The sequence below is a fragment of the Monodelphis domestica genome, chromosome 2 (genome assembly GCF_027887165.1).
Source record: "Monodelphis domestica isolate mMonDom1 chromosome 2, mMonDom1.pri, whole genome shotgun sequence".
NCBI lineage: Eukaryota > Metazoa > Chordata > Mammalia > Didelphimorphia > Didelphidae > Monodelphis > Monodelphis domestica.
In genome coordinates, this window is record NC_077228.1 from 520507247 (window position 1) to 520525547 (window position 18301).

Sequence of the window (18301 nt, forward strand, 5' to 3'; positions counted from 1 at the left end):
AGTACTAAACTTTAAAAAAAAGGATTCTCCTTTTTCACTGTCTAGTAGTCCACTGCCTCTTGTCTCAGCTGACATTTTTAGTAACTAGGGGTCTGACTGCCTTTAGAGTGATAGACAACTCAGAAGGACCTGGATTCAAATCCAGCCTTATACAAAGGCTACCTATTTGAGTCTTGGGCCAGTCATTTCCCCTCTCTGTCTTGGTTTCCGCATCTGTAAAATGGGGATAATAATAGCTCCCACCTCCCAAAACTGTTCTGGACATCAAATGAGATGATACTTGTAAAGAGCTTGGCAAACCTTATATCACTACATAAATGCCAGCTGTTGTTGTTGTTGTTATTATAATCTGGCCTCCAGAGCACAAGAGTCAGGGAGAAAATGAGGAGGAGGTGGTGAGGAGGTAAGGATGAGAAAGAGAAGGAAAAAGAGGAAGAAAAGGGGGGAAGGAAAAGAAGAGTAGAAAATGGGAAAGAGAAAATAAGGAGGAGGAGGTGAGGAGGAAGTGATGAGGAGGACGAAGGGAATACGGTAAGGAGAAGGAGGAGGAGGAGGGAAGGAGTAGAAAGTAAAAATGAGGAAATAAAGAAGAGGAGGTAAGGATAAAAAGAAGGGGAAGAGGAGAAGAGGAGGAGGAAGAGAAGGTAAGGAGGAGAAGGAGGTGAGAAGAAGGAAATAAGAAAGATGAGATGGTGAGGAGGAGGTTAGAAGGAGGAGGGGAGGGGAGGAGAGAGAGCAGCAGCAGAGGCAGCAGCAGCGGCAGCGATTGCTGCTGACATCAGCTCTGTCTCCTTGTTTTCGAGGACACTAGGCAGGCATGAGTCAATTGCACTCGTTCCCCCTCCCCCCTCCTCTCCCCGCCCCTTCTCTCTGGCCCCGCCCCTGGCGCGCTGGCAGACTACAAGTCCCAGCAGGCCCAGGCCGGCTGGCGCAGGCGTAACGAGGCCCGAGTTTGAGTGGCAAGTTGTTTGTTAGACTGTAACACCAGCTGCTTTCTGCACTCGGGAGCTGCGCGGCTCCTCTGCCCCTCAACTCCTCCTGCTGCGGCTCCGATCCTCGACTCGCTCTTTCTCTCCGCCGCCCGCGGCCGGGGCAGCCCGAGCAACTTCGGGGCGCTGCCTCGGCCTCTCTCCCCAGCCGCTGGGCTTCTCCCCGCTTGCCCCCCGGCCCCGGGAGCCGCACCGAAGCCCCCCCTCCACTCAGCCCCGCCGCCGGCGCCCCGCGGGGGGGAGGGGGGGCGCCGCCGAAGGGAGTGAGCCCCCAGTCCGCCCCTCGGATGAACTAACTCCCAATGAGAAAGAGGAGAAGATGGAGCTGCACATCCTAGAGCACCGGTTGAGAGTGGCCAGCATAGCGAAGGAGAGCGTGCCTCTGTTTACCTACGGGCTCATCAAACTCGCCTTCCTGTCGTCTAAGACCAGGTGAGCGTGCCTGGGGGGCCCCCGCGCCCCGACGCCCGATCGTGGGGAGACAAAGGGGCTGCCACGGAGCCGGCTTCCCTAGGCTAATTCCCTTGCAGGAGCGGGGAGAGGGGAGGAGGGAGGAGAGGAGGGGGTGGGGGGAGCATAGAGAGCCAGGAAAACAACTTCGTGCCTGGGGATCCCCCCTTCTCTTCGTGGGCCCTCTTGGGGGGCTGGGGGGGCCTTGACAAAACCAACCGGGTTGCCCCCTGACTGGGTCTTTCCACTCTCTTGTCTGTCTCACCACCCCCTCCCCTCCTCTCTTCTCTCTCCCCCCTCCTCCCCACCTCCCTCATTCCCTCCCCCCCCCTTGGAAATCTGGAAAACCGGGGAGGAGGGAAGAGGAGGAGGAGGAGGAGGAGGAGGAGGAGGAGGAGGAGGAGGAGGAGGAGGCGGCGGCGGCTGCAGTCGCGAATGAATGAATGAATGAATGAAAAACAGGTGTGGGGAATGTAGAGGAAAAACAGTGAAAGTAAAAAAAAAAAACAGGCGGAGGGAGAAAGAAAAGAATCGGATGGTTCCGCGGACAACAAAGAACTGGGGGGCGGTGGGGGGGGGGGAACAGCGGAGGGAGGGACTGCCCAGAGCAGTTATTATTGGGGGGATCGTAAAATCGAGGTGTCTGGTAGAAATTCAGAAGATCCTGGCGGGGGCTGAGTGGGGTGGAGAGAGAGGCTCCAGTCCTCCTGCAATCTCGCCTTCTGCTTTGGGGGGGGTGGGGGGAGCAACCTTTTTAAAGCACATTATTAATCTTTATCATTGTGCCTGGGAGGACAGTTACTAAATCCGTGCAAAGGGTGGGAGGGATATTTACTGTGTTTGGGGTGGGGGTGGGGGGATGCTGCAAAGACAATCTCCCCCCTCCAAAAAAAAAAAATCATCATCATCATCATCATCATCATCTCAAAGGCCTTCCGAACTTGAGTGGCCAAAGGTGTCTCTGACTTGGCAAGCTGGGTGGGTGCCCTGGCTGAATTTATTTGTCAGGCCCCAGGGCTGGATGGCTGGAAGGACAGAGGGGAGAGAGAGAGAGAGAGAGAGAGAGAGAGAGAGAGAGAGAGAGAGAGAGAGAAACAGAGAAACAGAGAGAGAGAGAGAGAGAGAGAGAGAGAGAGAGAGAGAGAGAGAGAGAGAGGGAGAGAGAGAGAGGGAGAGAGAGAGAGAGAGAGAGAGAGAGAGAGAGAGAGAGAGAGAGAGAGAGAGAGAGAGAGAGAGAGAGAGAGAGAGAGAGAGAGATGAGAGAGAGAGAGAGAGAGAGATGAGAGAGAGAGAGATGAGAGAGAGAGAGAGAAACAGAGAAACAGAGAGAGAGAGAGAAACAGAGACAGAGAAACAGAAAGAAAGAGAGAGGGACAGACAGACAGACAGACAGACAGAGATGGGAGAGAAACAGAAAGAGAGAGAGAGAAACAGAGAGAGGGGGAGGGAGGGAGAGAGAGAGAGAGAGAGAGAGAGAGAGAGAGAGAGAGAGAGAGAGAGAGAGAGAGAGAGAGACACAGACTCAATCAGTCAGCCTGTATGTGTGATGTGTGATTCTGGCTAAAACTTAAGTGGTTTGTTTTTCCCAAAGCTTATGACTTCACTTTTCATCGGCTACCCTTTCCAATCCTGGCTTAAATGGGGGGGGGGGGGGGCCTCCTGGCTAGTGGCAGTAGTTGTGGCTGTTGTTGCATTTTCCCCTTCTTTCAAAAAAAAGAGGAAAGAAGGAAAGAAAGAAGAAAGTTGCCGGTCAAGGTTAAAATTAAAATAACCGGTTTCTGCTTGGCGGGTTGGAGATAAAAAAGGAGGAGGGGGAGTGAGGAATTAGAAGGGTCATTGAATGGGACTGTCTTTTACTGGTCTGGTTAACTTCTTGCTTTCTTGTACGGAAATCTCCCTCGATCTGTGTCTCTTCTCCCCCCAAACACATACCCCCATTGTTTGCCTGGGTCCTGTTTGCTGAATATCTTGTTTACTTTCTTAGCCTGAGCTTTTAAGGATGGAAATCTCCATATGAATTTGGCTTTGGGCTCCAATTTCTGAGTAACTGAGGCCAGAGGAGCCCAGCCCTATTTTTCTTTTAAAAAGGTAATTATTAAACAGGTCTTGTGTTAAAAAAAAATGCACCCCCAACCCTGGAGATCTGGATCTGCCATGGGGGGGGGGCTCCAAATACAAAATCCCCTCTTTTCCTGCCTCAGACCCCCCCCCCCCCCCCACCATGGGATGCTCCCACCAGGTCCTCCTGCCTCTTTTTACTTACCCCATCCGCCCTAGAGGTGGATCTCCTTGTTCTGTAATCTGTTTCAGTGGGGGATGACTCAGGCTGCAGCTGTCTTTTGCTGGGGTGGGGGGAGGCAGGGGCCACTGGCCATTCTTGGGTTAACGTATTGGTACCTGGGCTGAAGCTGGAAGGTGCTGGCCCTGAAGGCCTGAACATCCCTTGCCCCAGACTATATGGGTGCTGGGAGTGACCCCCCTAAAAAAGCCATCCACACCCCTTTTTCCTAGTAGGATGAATTCTGATAAAGCCTTTTCACCCTTCAGTCACTGTTACTTTTCTATAGTCAAAATGACTCAAACTGCTTAAAAGATTCCTAAAGAGGCAGAGGGAAGGGGTACACTTGGCCATCTGGTAATAGGGGTGGGAAAATCTTTAGATTTGGACCATCACTTATCTCTTCCTTTTTACTCAGGGAAGTGACATATCCAAAGTCTCACAAATAACTGTGTCATGATTTGAATCCAAATCTTCCAGCTCCAAATCCAGCCTTTTCCTCACTGCACTATGACGCCCTAGTTTCAAAGCCTGATTCTGCTATTAATCATTTGGGGCTTTAAATTTCCTCCCCTGTAATTTTAGGGGGTTGAGCTGGTGACCTCTGAGGTTCCTGCCCAAGTCTAATGCTGTGATTTTCCTTGATAAGCCCAAGAAAAGAGCAGTACACCTCTTGGATGAGAGAAAAAATGGAGGAGTGTCTTGGTCTTTAAAGGAAGAATTCTTTGGCTATCCAGAAAAATGTCCAGAAAAATAGTTGAAGGCTTCTGGAGAGTAGGGAATGTAAGTTTCCTGAGGGCAGAGACTGTTTCTGGGTATAGAATAGTGCCAGAATAGATGCTTCTTGTGGAATCCTTTCCTATTTAATTCCTGGTTTTGACCTAGCTCTCCTGGGGGATGGGTGTAAGGAAGTGAGGGCTTCTTGCCGCCTTTTGCTGTTCCTCCAGCCACCCATGTGAGTCCTAGATCTGTTCTCAAGATGTATCACAAAGCTGGTCCGCCATATTGTCCTCACTGTGGAGACAAAGTATCATCATTCCTATTTTATCTAGTGTTAGAGGTTTACAAAACATCAACATTTTAGCTTGTTATCCCTATTTTATAGATAAGAGAATTGGGGTGTTAAGAGGCTTAAATGACTTCTGTGTGCTCCCACAGAATTTGAACCCAGGTCTTGAACTTAAATCCAGTGCCATAACCATCACAATATGGTGGTTGCCTCTCAGCTAAAAAAAAAAATTAAAGAATCAACTTCTGTGATTCAGTTTCCCTCTGATAAATGTAGAATAGAATTTAGACCCCCTCGTGATACAAAGGAGAGAAAAAGGACCCAGACCGAGGAAGCAGAGATTTGTTGAAGTGTCACAGTAATGGGTAGATTCAGAACTTGTCCTTCGATTCTATGGGACTTGGTACCTTTGCTCTTCTCTCCAGGTAGGATTCTCACCCACAGGCAGTAAGCACTCAAGAGACCAATGGATCCCACCGAGATGTCAGGGCCTCTGTACCTTGTGCACCTCTTAACCCTTCTGGCTTCTGTGGCCCCTTGGACCTGTCCCAGGTTCTCCTGGCTGGGAAGGTTCATTTTGGGGTTCAATGAATAAATAAAAAAGCTTTGTCTTGCCTTTACTTTGTGCCCAGAACTGTGCTAAATAAAAACCCAGCTTGTGCCTGCCCTCAAGGAGGTTATATTTGATAGGAGACCCACACCTGTAAAGCAGGGACTGGTTTGTACCCACCTTGGACAGTTAGTGAGGGAGCCCTGAGGGGCACAGATGGGCAAACGTTGATTTGATTTTGTTTGGGGGAGGACACAACACGTAAGGCATTGGGCCAAAAGATGGTGGAATAAGCACGACTGGAGGCCACGAGATGTGGAGCCAGGTGAGGCACGGAACCGTCAAGCCATTGAGAGCAGGATGGCAAGGGAGCCATTGCCATGAGCCCATTGCATTTGCCCTTCCCCAAAGCTTGGAATACATTGCCTACCTCTGTGCAAAAAGCCTTCTGGTGCCCCTCCACAGTCCAGTCCAGATTCTTTAACTTGGCATTCAAGGCCTTTTACCAGATGGACCTGGCCAGATTATCTCAAATGACTTCCTTACCTATAACATCTGGGATAGTCAAACCAGGTGACCTCTTAAAGTTACATACACACACACACACACACACACACACACACACATATCATTGAGTGACCCTCTGGCAAGTTACTTCACTTTTTGGGGCTGTTCTATGAAGTGAGGGTGTCCCATCCACCTGCACTAGGTCCGTGATCACTTGAGGACCGTCACCAGAGCAATATTTAGGGTGATAGGCTAACCATCTTCTCTACCCTCTTTTTGTTTTTCTCTACTTTCACCCTTTCCACCCTTTTGTAAATAAAAGCTGTTAAAAGTCATTTTGACTTGAGCTATAATATGTTAAATTGGCGACCACCATATTTAGAATCCTCACAGATTTAGGCAAACCCTTCATTGAATTCCTACCCTAGGAATAATACTATAGTATTCATTTGCTCTTGTCCTTCCCACTTCCCTATTATTATTTCTTTTGCTTTTTTCCCATAAGATATTTCCCCTTAGAACCATCTCTCTCTTTTTAAAACCTTTACTTTTCATCTTAAAATTAAATACTAAGTATTGGTTCCAAGGGTTATTCAAAGGGGGTTAAGTGACTTGTGCAGGGTCACACAGCTAAGAAATATCTGAGGCCCTATTTGAACCCAAGACCTCCTGTCCCTAGGCCTGGCTCTCCCTTCCCTGAACCACCCAGCTGCCCCCCATTCCTTATTAAAAATAATAATAATAAATATGCAAGGTTCCACACCCTAAGGCATCCACTTCTCTTCAGTACCTTTGGATGGGTTCTATCCCTTCTCCAGACCCAAGATCAATCCATGCATCTTATCTGATTTCAGTTGCCTTTTGGTTTCAGCATGGCAGATGGCTTGAGAGCCATCTTGGAAGCTGGGAAGACCTGTGTTCAAATCCTGTGTCTGACACATCCTTGGCTATGTGACCCTGGACAGAGGTGCTGACCTCTCAGGGCCCTCCCTAGACCACTCTTTAAGACTCTTGAGCATCAGTCTAGCCTCAGCCTTTTCTTAACTGGGTGCCTGGGCAAGTCACTTCTCCCCACTTTGCCCAGCTGTCTTCACTCTTCTGTCATGGAGCCAGTCTCCAGTATTGAGTCTGAGATGGAAGGTCAGAATTTAAAAAAAAAAGAAAGATTCTTGAGCATCAGTCTGGCCTTAGACCTTTCCTAGCTGTGTGACCCTGGGCAAGTCACTTAACACCCATTGCCTAGTCCTTTTCATTCTTCTTCCTTGAAACCAATATCCAGGATTGCTTCTAAGATGGAAAGTGAGTGTCAGAGAAAGTGATAGAAGGTGTTCTCTCTCTGCAATTGAGACTGCAGGGCCAGGCCAGCCCCCATCACTTCATTTCTGGGACTCCTCATCGTAGATATCACCTTCCTTTCCATTGTATCTTCCTCTTCTTCCCTGCTTGAATCCCACCTCCCCATTGGGCAATGGGCAGCTTGGCCAGTCCAATTGTCTCATTTTTCACACACTGAGGCTCAGAGAGACCAACAGACATTGGAACTCGGCTCTTCAATCTGGAGATCTTGACCGACCCCTCCATGGTTCACAGTCCCATTTCTCTGTGTGCCCACCTTTTCTCCTGGTCCCCGAGGGCAAGGACCTGGATGTTCTTGACTTTCCTGTCTCCCTCAGCCCAGGAGCTGCTTTAATAACTGTTGAGTAAAAGCTGGACCATCCATTGTGTCTCTGGGAGAGGCGGGCAGAGAAGGGCTCAGAGTGTCCAGCAGAGATGCCAGGAGCCTCCTTTCTGGAGATTTGGTAGACACGGTTCCCTGCTTCCTTCCCCTCTGGGGTTTGTCGCTCCCCCTCATTCTTCCTTGGCTTCTGTGTCAGGTAAAATGGGTAGATCAGTTCCGAGCAGCAAGCATTCTGGGGAAAAAATGTTTTTCTTTTTTTCGTATAACACTGAAAAAAAGTTTTTAATGATGTGTTTTCCCAATTCCGTGTAAAAACAATTTTTAACATTTCTTTTTTCTTTAAATTTTTGAGTGTCTTGAAAGCTGCAAGGCACAGATTCTTAACCTGGGCGTGTGTGTGTGAATAGTATAAAGATCATGTAGTTTGATATCATTTGTTTCCTTCGTGAGCCCGTGTAATAACCGAGGGCCTCTAGGTTTCACCGGATTACCAAAGGGACTGGTGATGCCAGCAGTGTAGAAGGAATCATCCTACTTCGACTCCTCCCTCTCCCCACTTCCCTCGGCCAATCAGGAACCAAAGAGTCAACCCTTGATATGTTTCTTGACTCCATGACTTCCTCCTTCCTCCAGTTACCATCTTATTTCAGTCTTCATGATTTGTTTTTCTTTTTCTAAATCTTTACCTTCCATCTTGGAATCAATCCTGTGGATCAGTTCCAAGGCAGAAGAGCAGGAATGGCTGGACAGTGAGAGTTAAGTGACTTGCCCAGGGTCACACATAGCTAAGAAATAGCTGAGGCCATATTTGAACCCAGGATGAACCATCTCCAAGCCTGGCTCTCAATCTACTGAGCTGCCCCCATCTTTTACATCTTTTCCTTTTTTACTGGGACTACCAGAAAAGTTTCCTATTTCTGAGTCTTGGGGATGTCCACAGAAAGTTGTTTGCAGAGAGGATTCCCACCCGTAGTCTGGTGGAATTATACTGAAAATTTGGAGGAGACCAAAGACCTTGATTTGGATGCTGGTGGAGAGTGGGTGGAGGGATGCTCAGATTGCAGGGGTTCTTGGGAAGAACACAAGGCTCCCCAGTTATTGCAGTCACCTGGTCAATCAGCTAGTCTTCAGTGAGACCTGGGAAAGTCAGGAAGAAGGGCCAGTTCCCTCCCCAGTCTTGGTTCCTGCTTTTGAAATTTCCTGAGCTCTCTCCCTGGATCCCCTCCTCAGAGTTACCTTGGGGCTCTTTGCTTGAGATAACAACTGAACTTTACCCATTATTGCAGTTGGAGAAAAGAATTCCTGGTTGTTCTCTGTAATTACTGCTTTGTGGCCAGGAGGTCCCTCCAGGGCCCCAGAGCTCTCCTGACCTGGGCCAGGAATATCTGGGTGTCCAGGGGCTTGTTTTGGGGACCAAGCCTCAGTTTCCTGATCTGTAAAATGAGGGGGTTGGATTAGGCAGATCTCTGAGCTTCCCTCCTCGCTGTGGGGGGCTACATTTTCCAGGCTCTACCCTCGCTTGGTGATAGTCAGCCAAAGTTTTCCAGAATAACAGCAAGAAGGAGAGGCCTGCCAAAGCAGCCTTTGGTTTCTATGGTGCTTTGAACTCCAGGGTTTCCGGGGCTCACCGAAGGGAAATTCCCAGGCTCCACCCCAAGTGGACGTCTAGAGGAATGGCCAGCTAAGCTTCCAGGCCCTCCAGAACCCCTTATCTGCTGTTGTTTATTGGTGACGTGCCCTTAGATGGGCAACTTCAGTCCCCAGATATGTAAAATGGGGAGGAGAGGGGGACTCGATGGCCCCTGAGATCCCTGTAAGATCTGAACGGGACTAAGCTGTGTGACTCCCCAACAAGTCCCTGGGCTCAGTTGGTGTCAGCTATGTGGTTCCCTGGATAGAGTGCCAGGACCTGGGTTCAAATGCGGCCTCAGAAACTTGCTAGCTGGGGGACCCCGGACACCCCATTGCCGAACCCTTACCACTTTTCCGTCTTAGAATCAAGACTCAATTCTAAGATAGAAAGTACGGAGAATTTTTAAAAGAATTAAAAAAAAAGAAAATGAAGGGAGTGGAGGGAAATGACTAGATGCCTTTTAAAGTCTCTTCCAGCCCAAATGAAACCAAACTTTTAGAGCATTTTAGGAGACTCGTCCAAGGTCATGCAGCAAAGAAACACCAACCTGAGACTCATAGACAAGTGGTCTTCTCAATTTCAAAACCAGGTCTCTTTCCAAGATAGGCAGCCCTGAGTCTGGATTCAGGGACCTGAGTTCGAAATACCATTACTTCTGACCACCATTATCACCCCTTACCCTGCAGGAGTAGTACCATGGAATTCTAGGTCTAGATCTAATCATATATATACTTATATGTGAATATATATTATACATATATAATGTGTGTATATGTATATATATTTGCCTATACTTATGGGGAGGTAAAGGGAATAAACATTAAGTGTCTACTGTTTAAGTGCTTTTTATAAATATGGGATCCTCACATCGGCCCTGCACAATAAATTGGGATTATTATTTTTATTTTGTTACGTAGAATTATTATTCCCATTTTATAGATGAAAAAACTGAGGCGAGCACCTCTAGTGACTTAACCAGGGGTTACACAGTCAGTAAATGTCTACTGCCAGATTTGAACTCAAATCTTCCTGACTCTAGGTCCAGCTGTCTAGAGGATGTTTGTCTTTATTTGTATGTTTGTACAGATGCATACACAGCCATCAAATAATATACAATCTCCTTTGCTTCTCACCCTGTGAGGTAGGTGTCGTTGACTCTGTATGTCTGCAGGCATTTCACCTTTGTCAATACTGTATATATGTCTATGTATTATTTGTGTGTCGTGTCCATTTTAATGAAAGGAATTGGGCTAAAGGGTTCTCTTCAGGCCCCAGGGTCTTAAGAGAGTGGACAGACCTTCAGGTCTGGAGTCAGAAGAGCCCAGGATAAACACCGGCTCTCAGGCAGCCCTTCGGGTATCTGTCTGGGGATTGTCCATCGACTACCCCCTGGCCGAGAGTGGTTTGTGCAGGTCAGAAGGGCAGTGGTCCTGACTCCCAATGGACCAGGGTCTGGTGACTTGGGGATGGTGTGTCTCAGCCCTGCTCATCCTTCACAAGTGATGGGTGATCTCATGGCAGGGAGGCCCTCAGCGCTGCTGCAAGATTTCTGAATGGAAAAGGATGTCCTCATGTATTCCACCTGGAGATTCTGCTCAAGCCATGGGATGGTACTTGAAAACTCATTCCCATTCCCCAAATTCCCATCCCCCCTCCCGGGGACCTGATATTTGAGGGACAAGACCTGGAAAGCCCAGAGAATGGTCCTTTAGAGAAGTGGCCATCCAGAGTGGACATGGATTGCAGGGTCAAACATTTTGGACTAGAAAGAGCCTTCCAGGGCGAGTTCAATCCTCCCATTTTCTACCAAGAAGGAGATCCAGGGCAGGTGCCGTGATTTGTCTGAGGTCATTCAGCCAGTCTAAGCTGAGCTGGTTTTCTGGCTCCTGAAGCTCTTCCGTTGTCCCCTCTGAGCCTGTCTGCAGCTCACCCTTGGGAGATGTACATCCCTGAAGATCTTGTGCCTTAATCCTCTTTTTTTACATTTTAAATGGATGATTTTTGTTTTTACTTTTCCCCCACTCCATTCATTGATGGGCTGCAATAGGACTGGATGCCTTCAGGACCTTCCAGGACATATGACCCCAGCCTGCTGTGCCCTTTTGAGTAGTCCCTTCGCTTTGTCTCTCTATCCTGAAACCAAGATCCAAATATCAAGACCAACAAAACACTTGTGGCCTCTCCACCCTCTTCACAAAGGTGGGCAGCTATGGGCATACAAAATGGCGGACTCTGGGGATGCTTTGGCTACTTGTGTTGAATCGATTCTTATTATTTTCTCCTTTTAAAAAAATTATGTTATGAAATATGGGAGGGGATAGGAGGGCACATTCCAAACTGCAAGTGATGTAAAAACAAGATATCAATAAAGACTGATTTTTTTAGAAAGAATTGTATGCAAGATAAAAGTCAGTAGGCTCAGAGCAAGGGCTCATCCATTGATTAAAGGGCCTGGACTTTGTGACTCCTCTCTAGGTTGCTCAAAGGTCTTCCCTTTAACTTCCTGTTGTTTGGTTCTATTCTGGATAGGCAAGGTTGCCGGAACACTGAGTTCCAGCTAGGTGACATGTTAATAAATTTAATTCTCAAGGGGATTGGCCTGGGGCACCCTTCTCAGACACCCAGTCACCCATACACCCACTGCTTTAAGATGTCAGTCATTTTCTGAAACCCTGATGGGTAAGTCCATGATGCCCCAAGTCCAGAGCACACTCCAAAGATGACCTGGGGCGATGATAGCTCACATGTATGCAGACCAGGATGATTGATTAAGCGGGTCTCTGACTATTATCCTGGGGCATCCAGAGTGGAAGGATTATTATCCCCATTTACAGATGGGGAAACTGAGATTTAGGAAGGTGACTTCCAAGCTGCCTTTCCTAGCTCACTTTGGCTCTGTTCACCAAGTCAATCCCAAACATAGCATAGGTTCAGTTATTTATTTATTTTAGGAACATAGAAGTGAATTTTATTGCTGTGTTACAAAATACCTTGTAATATTTGCTCAGCTATTTCCAAAATTAAAATAAATCAAGTCATTGTTTATACCACCAAACACCGGGTTTATTTTTGTGTGGTCTTTTTTTTTCCCTGAAGATTTCTATTCCTACATCCCTTAAGAGTTCATAGAATTAAACATGTAAATCTCCATTTTTTAAAAATAAATTTTTCCCTCAATTACATGAAAAACAATTTTTTAAACTTTTTTTTTAAGTTTGAGCCAAATTCTCAACCTCCCTCCTTCCGTCCCCTCAACCCTCCTAAGTCAGCAAGCAACCCGATATAGATTTTACATGTGTAAAAAGCATCTTTAGGTTGGGTTCTTTTCGAAGTGGGTTTAACCCATCCTTACTGGGCACCAGCTCCCTCCTCAGTTAGCACAGTCTCAGTCCTTCCCCTGGATTGTCCCTTCCTGTCTCTGTGTCCTGAAGCTTAGATCTTTTCCCACCCTTCCCCTGGGTGGGGAGTTGTTTTCCCGAGCCCAATCCCCACCCCCCTCCCCTGAAGTTCAGAAGTCACTTGATAGCATCGCTGATAAGATAAATGGAAGGCCAAGTGTCAAGTGTGGCTGTTCTCTTGCTTATCTCTGCTGACAACTCAGAGCTCAGTCTGACCCTGGAAAGGGAGAAGGGGGAGGGAAGCTTACTCTGCTGCCAGGGACTGGAGCACCCATTCCCAAAGGATGAGGCTTTATGTCTATTCCTTATTGAAGGATGAGTTCATTGTGCATCAGAGCAGTCATGCAAAGCATCATGGAAGAAACATGGAGGACGTTGACAAGGTCTTGGAGAGAGGGGAAGCCAGAGCTGGTGAATAGAGGCCCCTTCCATCAGAACCTTGGCATCAGCCCTTGAGGCACTGGGCACCCTTAGAGGTCACCTTTCTCCTCATGCTTCTGGTAATGAACCAGGCCTCCTGGCCATCCCCATCCACCGTGCTGACATTGAAGGCTCCACTGGCCTCTCAGCACCCAGCATTACCTTCCCCATTGGAATGTAAGCTCCTGGAGGGCAAGGTCTATCTCTATCTTTGTGTCCCTAGCACCTGGCATCTAGAAGACCCTTAATAAATGTATAGCCATCCATTGTCTAGTTATCTGGTCCAAGGAATTTGATTGGGAAGGAGAGGAAGGAAGGAGCATTAGGTGGGCATCACAATGGAGAATTCCATTCCCTCCATTCCCCCCAGTGGTTCTTTTTAAGCAAAGATGTCATACCTTGGGGTCACCTGGGTGGCTCAGTGTGAGTCAGGCCTAGAGATGGGAAGTCCTAGGTTCAAATCTAGCCTCAGACACTTCCCAGCTGTGTGACCCTGGGCAAGTCACTTGACCCCCATTGCCTAGCCCTTACCACTCTTCTGCCTTGGAACCAATACACAGTATTGATTCTAAGATGGAAGGTAAGGGTTAAAAAAAAGTGTCATGCCTCGTCCAAAAGTCTAGAAAACAATTCTGGTGCCTCTGCCTCTAGCAGTGTTCAACAATCTGTAGACACCTAATAAGCCTACACTTATGCTTTTATGCGCTCTAGACCTCCAGGGAGGACATCAACCAGTTTGAAATGTCCAGGAGAAGCTCCCCAGTTTGTTGAAGGACCTTAGAGTCATGCCATATAAGGAAGGGCTAAGAGGACTTGGACTGTTTAGCCTGGAGTAGAGAAGACCGTGGGGGGACCTGATCGTTGTTTTCAGGTTTTGAAGGGTGATCATAGAAAGATTAGACTTGTTCTTCTTGGCCCCAAAGGACAAAAATAAGAGCAATGGATGGACAGTATAGAGAGAAAGATTTTGACTCAGTGTAGGGGAAGGCTTTATTTTTTAACCCTCAACTTCTGTCTTAGAATTGATTCTAAACCAGAACAGTAAGGGTTAGGCAGTGGAACTTAAGTGACTTGCCCAGGGTCACCCAACTAGGAAGTCTCTGAGCTCAGATTTGAACTCAGGACCTCCCATCTCCAGATGTCATTCTCTATACACTGAGTCACATAGCTGCCCCTAAAAGGTAACCTTTATTTTTTTTAATAATGAAATATATTTACTAGAATATTAAAGACAAAATTCACAGACCTCAAATTAATTCTGTACACATTGATCACATTCAGGATCCCAGTGAAATTTTTAAAAGGTGACACTTAAAGAAACTTTCTGGAGGAAAAGAAGCAGCTTAAAGGAGAGAAAGGCCTGTTGTTCGGGGTGAGTAAAACCAGAAAGAAAAGATAAGCGGGTTCAGTTTCTCATTTTTCATCTGTTTTCTCTGCCAAGGGGAGTGCTCTTTGGACTATAAAGGACAGCAGAAATGATTAATAGGAAGTTGATGGTCAGAAAAAGGAAGAAGGTAAGAAAGCACTTCAGCTGCTCATGATGAATTCAAGTCACCTGGAGTAGATGAAAAGCTAAAACCATGACTGCTAAGTCATCATGAAAAATTCTGAGAGGAAGCAGAAATCAAGGGAGGTGCTACAGGATTTGAGAAAGGAAGAGAATGGAGTACCTTTCAGAAAAGAGGAGAGGAGAGAGTCTGTAAACAAAAACAAGCAATCTTAAATTCTATTCTCAAGGAAATCCCGGAAGAGATCAAAGGGATGCTTACCCATCCTCTAGAAAAGGAAGCAGTGATCATCACAGCATACATGGCTTCATCAGGAAGAGATCGTGCCAAATTAGCCAAATGTCCCCCACCCTCTCTTTGTCTCTGTTTCTCTCTGTATCTCTATGTGTGTGTGTCTCTCTCCCTGTTCCTCTCCTGGTGAAAGAGCAGTCACTAGAGTCAAAAGGACCCAAGTTCAGCTGTTCAAGTTCAAGCCTCAGATACTTCTTAGCTGTGTGACCCTAGGCAAGTCACTTTCCCCTGTTTGCCTCAGTTCTTGATCTATTAAATGAGCTGGAGAAGGAAATGGCAACCCACTCCAGTATCTCTGCCATGAAGATCCCAAATGAGACAGCAAAGAATCAAATATGCCCCAAAAGTGACTGAATGTAAACTGGAAAATCAAGGAAGTGTTTTAAAAAAAGATCTTAGCGCAGTGTTTGCTCAAATATTTTATGTTAGCCTTATGGAAAAGACAGAGGAATGTAAGCTAGTTGGTGCTGGATTTGAAATAGTTTAAAGGGGTTGATATCAACTGAGAAGGTCACTAGGGGAGTGCCCTGCACCCAGGACCTAGACTGCTAAATACTTTTATCAAGAGCTTGGAAAAAGGCATAGATGGCATTCATGCTTAGCAAGCCTGCAAAATGACCCAAAACTGGGAAGAACAGCTCACACATCAGATGACAGTATCAGAATTTGGTAGTCTTGACTGGCTAGAGAATGAATCTAAAAAGATGAAATGTATTAAGTTAAAAGCCTTACATTTGGGTTCGGAGAATATTACTGGGCAGAGAAGTGGTTGAGGGTTGTATTGTGACAGGTATTGATGGTTGGAAAGTGGTTCATGTAGGAAAAAATCTGGGTTTCAGTGGTTTTCAAGTTCATTTATTAGTGAATCAGGAGCTCTGAGATGATTCCCCCCACCAAAAATAAAAACAAAAAAACTAATGTATTCTTGGGCTACATTAAGAGAAATCAAGCCACCAAGAAGTAAAGAGATGATTGTCCTAGTATACTCTGACTTCATCAGACCATATTCAGTTTTGAGAAACACAGTTTGGAAATTGTACTAATAAGCTGGGCAGTGTGTCCGTAGAAGGGCATCCAGGTTGAGGAAGGGCTTTGAGTCCATGACAAATGAAGGTCAATTGAAGAAATTGGAAGTATTTAAGATGGAGGAGGGCATGGTGCTGTGTCCAAGTACCCAAAAGAAGAGAATTTAGACTTGTTCTATTTGGCCTCAGAACCAGTGGCAGAGGATGGGAATTGCAAAGAGGTAAGTTTAGACTTGACATAAGAGAAGACTTCCTAATAATTAGCATTGTCCAAATGTAGAATGGGCAGCCAGCCTTGGGGCCTAGGGATTCCCTCTGATGGGAAGTCTTCACGCAGAATCTCCAAGGAGGTATTTGATAGTGAGGTTTCTTTTTTGTCTGTAGTTGGAGTAGATGGCCACTAAAATCCCATCATCTTCAGAGGTAAGAGGTCAGTCTGTGTTTATCCACTTGGAGACAAACCATTTCTTGGTCATTCTCTATAATTTGAGGCTGCCAGGAGCCATCGAGAGCCTGGGATTTAGAGCTGGAAAGCTTCCTAGAAGCCATCCAGTCCAGCACCTTTGTTTTGCCAAATGGATGTTCATATTTCTTCCAGTTCTCTGTTACCTATCCTGCCAAAGAAAGAATCTTTCAGATCATCCCCTTGCCCCCATTATGATTTAAAATATCCCCTTTTCTTGGTTCTTTTTGGTGAAGGCAACTGGGTGGCTCATTGGATCAAGCACTGGGTCTGGAGTTAGGAAGAACTGAACTCAAATTGGACCTCAGATACTTTCTAGCAGAAGGACCCAGGGCAAGAGATAATAGAAGTCCCTCCTAGGGATGTTTTTGAGGATCAGATGAGATAATATTTATAATACATTTCGCATACCCTAAAGTACTCTATAAATATAAGCTCTCATGATTATTGTTGTTAGTGTCCATTCATATTAAATATGCAGGTGTTATGAAGAAGGCACTAGAGTTGGATTCAGGAAAGGCCAGGTTTGAATCCAGCCCCTAATACTAATTATATGACCACAAACAAAGTGATTTAACTTCTCTCAGCCTCAGTTTTCTCATCTTTAAAATGGGGAAGATAATCCCTGGAGTGCCTGTTGCACAGTGAGCTCCAAAGAGATAAAGTCTTAAGGGACTTTGTAAATCATAAGGCAATATGAAAATGTCAGGTATTAATCATGCTTGTTTAAATCCCCCATTTCAAAGGCTAGCTTACAGGACACTTTCTACACCAAGCTTTCGAGGAACCCCAAGTACTAGCACTCTCACCTAATTAATGGCCTTACATTTGTTTATATGTATAATTTATAGAAGGTTATATGTGTTGATACAATGTAAGCTTCTTGAGGACAGCAATTGTTTCATTTCTCTTTGTAGCCCCAGCAGCTAGCACAGTGCCTGACACACAGTAGAAGCTTAATATGTTCTTGGGGTAACTATGAAGCTCAGTGGATAGAGTGCTAAACCTGGCGTCAGGAAGATTCATCTTCCTAAGTTCTAATCCATCCTCAAAATATTTTCTAGCTGTGTTACCCTGGGCAAGTCATTTTCCCCAGCTTGCCTCAGTTTCTTCATCTGTAAGATGAAGGAAATGGCAAACCACCCCAGTATTTTTGTCAAGAAAATCCCAAATAGGGTCCTGAAGGGTCAGACATAATTAACTGAACAGCAATACGTTTTTGTTGGTTGATGTTATCATCACACAGGACTGAGCCATCCTTCCATTTATCCCTGGTTACCCATCCTTACTTCCCTCTTCTGTATCTCTTTTTTTTCCTATATGTAATTTTTTTTAATCCTTACCTTCTATTTTAGGATCGATTCTAAGGCAGAAAAGTAGTAAGGGCTAGGCAATGGGAGTTGTGACTTGTCCAGAGTCACACAGCTAGGAAGTGTCTAAGGTTCACATTTGAACCCAGGACGTCTTGTCTCCAAGCCTGGCTCTCCATCCAAGAAACCTTCTAGATGCCCCTGCTAAAATGTATTTTTTTAAATGTTAGTTTGGTCCTTGGGCTTCCTTTCTTGAAGTCAACATTTCAATCTGTCTATTTAATAGATTTCCTTTTTCTCCTTCATTGAAATTTTTGCGTCTCCATCCTCAGAGTTTCATACTGAGAATATTGCTTCTCTGTTGAACTGAGTTGTTTTGGTAGAACCAAAGACCACGGAATCTTGATTCGGGTTCTTCTCAGCTCTTGAAATCCACTCTCCCCAAACCTCAAGTTCATGTCAAGCTTGAACTGACGTTTTGATTCTTTCATGAACTCGAGATTTTTCATTTCATTTCCTAGTTCTTATCATTTTCTATTTTGGCAACCAGTTCTTCCTGATTAGTTGAAATTAGTTGTAGAATAGCATTTCTGTCATCTTTACCTTTCAAAAGATGCAATTATCAACAAGAGAAGCCAGGATTTCTTGGCTATTTTTCTTTTGAATGGGGCGGAAATAGATTTAGAGAAAGGAAGAGGAAGAACAAGAAGAGGGGAGAGAGGAGTGGGGTTGGAGGAAGGGAACTAAGGAAGAGAGAGGGAGAAGAGGGAAGAAGGAGAAAGAGAGGGAAAG

The 18301-nt window shown here is 46.0% G+C and overlaps 1 protein-coding gene across 1 annotated transcript in view; it reads left to right on the forward strand.

Annotated features, from left to right (window-relative positions):
- The first annotated feature begins 941 nt into the window (after positions 1–941).
- Positions 942–18301, forward strand: part of CASTOR2 (cytosolic arginine sensor for mTORC1 subunit 2) — a 108396-nt gene continuing 91036 nt past the window's right edge. The window contains exon 1 of the mRNA XM_001363091.4: positions 942–1421. Within this exon, the coding sequence (XP_001363128.1) occupies positions 1309–1421 (113 nt within the window). The 5' untranslated portion in view covers positions 942–1308. The remainder of the gene's footprint in view (positions 1422–18301) is intronic.